The sequence below is a fragment of the Diabrotica virgifera genome, chromosome 5 (assembly GCF_917563875.1).
Source record: "Diabrotica virgifera virgifera chromosome 5, PGI_DIABVI_V3a".
In the NCBI taxonomy this organism is placed as follows: Eukaryota; Metazoa; Arthropoda; class Insecta; order Coleoptera; family Chrysomelidae; genus Diabrotica; species Diabrotica virgifera.
In genome coordinates this window covers 66640640-66647073 of record NC_065447.1, presented here as the reverse complement: position 1 = coordinate 66647073, position 6434 = coordinate 66640640, and the positions used below count along the sequence as shown (strand labels likewise).

The following is a 6434-nucleotide window of genomic DNA, read 5'->3' as shown; positions in this document are numbered from 1 at the left end:
TACTAGTGCTTCTATTTCCATCTCGAAGTTGTAGAGTCAGCTCAGTATGCAACCACTTATACGTTTCCTTCAGAAACGTAGTCGGTACTTGAGACAGAACCTCTTTGGGGAGAACGACAGGATGTCAAGATGGTAGTAGAAGTTAGGTTAATAATCGGGATTGTCGCTTGGAAATATAATTGTAATAAAGTGCTAAATAAAGATTGTCTCAATAATTCTACATGGTGGCAGCGAACTTGCAAATACTCCGAGGAATATTTGGCAAGTAGAACCTTCTTCGAAGAGCAGAAATAGAGTTAAATAATTCCAGGGATGGCAGAGAATCAAGCAGGAAGCCATGTGCTTGCCAACATGGCAACAGTATCAGCTCCTTCTGAGTTTAATTTCTCCCTTCCAGGATCATGGAATCAGTGGAAAAAGAGGTTAGAAAGATATATGTCGGTTAGTGGTTTTATAAACAAACCAGAAGCTGAAAAAATTGATATGCTAGTGTATCTAATGGGGGCAGAAGCAGAGGAAATTATAACTCAATTTAATCTAACACCCGCACAGCAAGTATATAGTATTATTATCGAGAAGTTTGACGCTCATTTTATACCCCAAAAGAACGTAATATTTGAACGATTCAAGTTCAACACACGTAGTCAACAGCCAGGGGAGTCGGTGGATGCATATATCACTGCACTTCATAGCCTGGCAGAGCATTGTAGTTATGGGGCTCTAAAAGATGAGTTAATAAGAGACCGCATAGTAGTAGGAGTTTTAGATGTAAAAGTAAGTGAGAGGTTACAACTCCAAAAGAACCTAACATTAGGGGAAGCTGTATTAACAGTACGTCAAGCCGAGCTGCAGAATTCTCAAAACAGGATTCTTAGGCAAGAACGAGTACAAGAAGTAGCTACGGTCAATGCACACAGAGGTAACTACTGGTCACAATCACAAGCAGAACCAAATAAATATGGACAACAGAACACATGGGGGAAATCCAACAAAAACTACAAATGTACATACTGTAGTGTACCAAGCTGCAACAGCCGAGAAAGATGTCCAGCAAAAGATAGTCGTTGTCGATTATGTGGAAAGAAAGGACATTGGCAAGCTAGATGTAGATCAGGCAGGAATGTAAGAGTAGTTGAAGGTCAAAACTGTGCTGAAAGTGAGGTAGGAATAGAAAATGAAATGGAAAACTTACAGGTAAATAACTTTGATTTTCATCTAGGACACATTTACACTAATGATAAAGATCAGTGGTTTGCAAAAGTTTTAGTTGACAATAAATATGTTATGCCTTTTCTTGTTGATACAGGTGCTGATGTAAGTTGTGTCTCTAGAAATATGTTGTCTGATTTCTACAAAAATAAAATGTATGTTTGCCAGGAGTCCATAGGGGGCCCTGATAATAAAAATCTAGAAATTGAGGGTAAAATTGATGTTAATTTGACTTATAATGACAATATGTGTTCAGAATCTTTATATGTTGTAAAAATTCTAAAGGTGCCTATCCTTGGTCGGCCTGGAATTATAAAATTAAAAATGCTTAATATTAATAAAAATAGTTCACGTTATATTAATAACTTAGTATCTAAAAATATAAATGCATTTGGGGCAGAATCAGAGACCTACAGTGCTAGCAAGTACTCATTAGAAACGATAGCTGAGTCATTTCAAGGAATATTTGATGATATTGGGGAATTTAAAACAGAAATGAAACTTGAGCTAAAATCTAATGTTCAGCCATTTGCTCAGTCAGTACCACGAGTAGTTCCATTACCACTCATGCCCAAGTTAAAAGTTGAGTTAGACCGTCTACTTCAGTTGGGTATAATAAAACCAATTGAAGAACATACCAGGTGGGTAAGTCCTATTGTTTGTGTACCAAAGGGTGACTCTGTTAGGTTGTGCGGAGATTACACAAAACTTAACCAAAGTGTATTAAGAGCTTATTTCCCACTTCCAAAAATAGAGCATACTTTGGCTCAACTGAAAAATTCAATAATATTTTCTAAGCTCGACACAACTAGTGGTTACTTCCAAATTAAACTGAAACCAGAAAGCCAATTGCTAACTACATTCATCACACCATTTGGTCGATACTTTTTTACACGTCTTCCCTTTGGAATTTCATGTTCTCCAGAATATTTTGCACTTAGGTTTTCTAAGATTCTTTCAGGTATGAAAGGGGTAGTCTTTTATATGGATGATATTTTAATCCATGCTAGTTCAGTCAAAGAACATGACGAAATTTTAAACCAAGTTCTAATAAAATTACACAGTGAAGGTATAACCCTTAATAAAAACAAATGTGTCATTGCTGCTAAGTCAGTCAAGTACTTGGGGCATATCATCACTACTTCTGGGGTTAAAATAGATCCTGAACGGGTCAGAGCAATTAGAGAATTCCCAGAACCAGAAAATAAAACAGAACTTTTAAGATTATTAGGTATGATTAATTTTGCGGGTAAATATATTAAAAACAAATCTGAAATTTTAGAACCTTTAACATCTCTTCTAAAAAAGGACTCAGTATTCTTATGGGGACCTGCTCAAATTCAAGCTCTAAATACTCTAAAAAAATGTTTAGAAAGTTCCCCAAATTTATCATATTTTGATGCGAACAAAACTATTGTTGTAAATTCAGACTCTAGTTGTTTTGGCATAGGAACTTGTCTGATGCAAGAAAATCTAGATAAATCTCGCGAAATAGTGGCATTTTCATCTCGATTATTAAGTCAAGTAGAGGGTCGATACGCGCAGATAGAAAAAGAAGCCCTGGCAATTACGTGGGCAGCTGAAAAGTTTGCTGATTATATAACAGGGGTCAAAGATTTGATTTTTGAAACAGACTCAAAACCCCTTGTTCAAATTTTACAGACGAAAAATGTGGATGAATTATCTCCTAGGTTGCAGCGGTTTCGGATGAGATTAATGCGTTACAATTATAAAGTAGTTTACATCCCAGGAAAACAGTTGGTTGTGTCAGACGCACTAAGTCGAAGTCCCATAAAAAATTCTGTACCTAGTAATGATGAGTTGACAGGTATTGAAGTCGAGGGGTATGTTAAATCGGTAATCCGTAATTTACCCATAAAAGATCGGTTTATAAAGCAAATAATCGAGGAACAAAGCAATGACCCTGTTTTACAAATAATAAAACAATATACGTTGACTTCATGGCCAGAAAAGTCTAAAATTCCTGTGCATGTTTTGCCATATTTTCAATTCAGATATGATATATCATTTTGTGAAAATTTGTTATTAAAAAGTTCTCGAATTATTATACCAGCAGCTTTACAACTTAAATGTCTAGAATATATTCACACAGGTCATCTGGGGGTAGTCAAGTGCAGGGACAGGGCTAAATCTACAGTGTGGTGGACAGTGGGCTGTCTTCTCAAATAGAAAAAATGATTAGAAATTGTCCCAATTGTGTGGAAAATCGTGAAAATATAAAAGAAACTTTTTACAAAGAAGAATCATGTACACGACCTTGGGAAAAGATAGCGCTAGATCTTTTTAAACTGGATAAATGGTTCTTGATTGTCGTGGACTACTACTCCAGATATTTTGAAATATTTGAGCTCAGTTCCATGACTGAAATTGTTATTATAAATCACTTGAAAGGTTTATTCTCTAGATATGGTATTCCCAATATTGTGCGTAGTGACAATGGACCACAATTTTCAACATTATTTAAGAAATTTGCTTCAAATTATAATTTTATTCATGTAACTAGTAGCCCATACTTTGCACAGAGCAATGGATTAGTTGAACGGGCAGTTAAGACTGCTAAAGAACTAATCAAAAAGAATAGTGAAGATATATTTTTAGCGCTCTTAGCCTATAGGGCTACACCTTTAAGGTGTGGACTTTCACCAGCAGAGCTGTTTTTCTCTAGAAAATTAAAAACTAATCTACCACAGTTGTCATTAAATTTGGAACAATCAGTTGTTAAGGGGGGAGTGTCATTAAGAGAAAGGGAAAATAAGGAAAAACAAGCAGATAATTATAATAGTAGACACCGAGCCAAGGATATGCAACCTTTATATGTGGGCGATTCTGTCTGGATTATTGATATTAGGCAATATGGAAAGGTAATTGAAATTTGTGAAGAACCACGCTCTTATGTTGTTCAAACTAATAGTGGTCAATTCAGACGTAACAGATGGCATTTGGTCCAGGCACCTTACTATACTCCTGATACCAGTAACCAGTTAGTTCCTAAGAAATTTGTTGACGGCAGCGACTTAGCAACTCCAGGCTTCTCCCACAAAGAAAAGGAGAATGAGAATATAAATAATTCCTCTGATACTTTAGAGACTATACATGGGAGTCAGAGTTGTGGAGTCGATGCTTCACCAAATAAAAGTGATGTCCAAAGTGAACACTTACCTGTACAGGAACCTGATCTGTTATTGAGGCCTAAAAGGAACATTAAAAAGCCAATTTACTTGTCCGACTATAGTTGTTAAGTTATGTATATTATGTTATGTTATGTATTCATTCTATATTTGCTGCGGTCCTGGAATTCTCATAGAGAGCTCTGTGGCTTACCTCATTTAAAAAGAGGAGAATGTAGAGTCAGCTCAGTATGCAACCACTTATACGTTTCCTTCAGAAACGTAGTCGGTACTTGAGACAGAACCTCTTTGGGGAGAACGACAGGATGTCAAGATGGTAGTAGAAGTTAGGTTAATAATCGGGATTGTCGCTTGGAAATATAATTGTAATAAAGTGCTAAATAAAGATTGTCTCAATAATTCTACAGAAGTCACTTTCGTAATGAGTTTCGATTAAAAGTTTCATACTCCAATTGGCTGTTTTTTCTCCTGACGAGCCTATCCCGGATATGGTCGCCTGTATGGGCTTCCTTGTTGTTCCTAGCGTCGTCGCAGCTTGTTCCGTTATAAATGCGCATTGTGACCCTTGGTCGATTAATGCTCTCATTATGTGTGAATCTCCTTTCGCATCTCTTATGCGTACAACAGCTGTCGCTAGTAGTGCTTCACCTTCCTTATTGCTTGCATAGTTTACTGAATTCTGCCCTCTTTGGTGGTCGTTGATATTCCTATGCCCATTGGTATCTTGTGTATTTCCTCGCCTTCCGTTATTTTGTTCTCTGGCGTTGTATGGATTATTATTTCCTCCTCTGTACCTATTAGCTTGATACCCGTTTCTTCTATTATTCGAATCTCTTCCATTTCTTTCTTGTGTTTGTTCTCCTTTCGTTTCATTGGAGTTTCTTTTGTTGCCTGTGGTTCCTTTCTCATAATGCAACATATGGTGATGGTCTCCGCCACAGTGTCTGCACCTATATTGTACATAACATTGTTTTTCTTTTTTATGTGCTAGGCAGTTTGCACACAATCCTTTTTCTTTTATCATCCTGTTTCGGTCTCTTACATGGAGTTCCTGAAATTCTCTGCAGTTCGGTACTCCGTGATCTCCGTTGCATATCACGCAACGTGTTCTTGGTTTCCTCCCAGATCCTCCTTGCTTCTCTTGTCTTTTTTCTGACTCCAGCAGTTCCAGTGTCTGGAATCTTCGCTGTAAGAATGTTTGTGTCGATTTGTACGTCGGTATCTCTCTACTGTCTCCAACGTGGTTTTCGTACAGCCTCCTGGTTTCATTGTCCCATTTCGTTATGATAATTCGGGCTACCAATGGGCTCCACGCTTCCGTGTCTGTTCCTAACCTTCCTATGGCTTCCAGACTTTCGTGGAAGGTGTCATGTAGTGATTTCAATGCTCTAGCAGAAGATTCCTTTACTTTCTGTGCTAGTAGCATCCTGTCTATCAATTTAAACAATATCATCCTTGGATTCTCATATCTATCTTTTAGCATGTTCCAGGCCACTTCGTAGTTGGCCTCGGATATGTTTAAGTGTTGTATCATTCTGTTGGCTTCCCCTCTTAGTTGAGTTTTTAGGTACTGCATTTTTTCTGCGTTTGATAACTGGTCGTTTTCATGTATTACTTTAGTAAACAGATCGTGGAAAGTTCTCCACGTTTCATACCTGCCTTCATACACAGGGATTTTTACCTGCGGTAATGTCACACCGTCCCTCCTCTGTGTGCTTTCTGGCCGTTGCATTCCTGGCCTTATTTTCTTCAAGGTTTCCCTGACTCTCCTCTTTAGTTGATTTATTCTCTCTACTTCTCCATTATCTATAGCGTCTAGTTCCTCATTTACTGCTGCTTCAATTATTAGTGTATTCACCTTTTCCATGTATTCTCTTAACTCTGACTGCAGCTCTTCATCCTCCTGCAAATCTTGTTCATTTTCTGGCCGTAATAATTCCTCGATTCTTTGCTTCCTTATCTGTATCTCCTTTACTTTCGGTGCTTTTCCTCTTTTCAGCACCCTTCCATATTCTTCCAACAGGGTTTTCCCCTCAATATATGTCTTAAATACCTGATCATGGTATTTTGTTTCAA

General features: G+C 37.5%; 1 protein-coding gene across 1 annotated transcript; it reads left to right on the top strand.

Moving 5' to 3' along the window:
• The first annotated feature begins 312 nt into the window (after window positions 1–312).
• LOC126885377 (uncharacterized) lies at window positions 313–1318 on the top strand. Its single transcript, XM_050651937.1, has 2 exons — window positions 313–1194; window positions 1307–1318. Exons 1-2 carry the CDS (start codon window positions 313–315, stop codon window positions 1316–1318), a joined length of 894 nt encoding a protein of 297 aa, XP_050507894.1.
• The last annotated feature ends 5116 nt before the right edge of the window (window positions 1319–6434 follow it).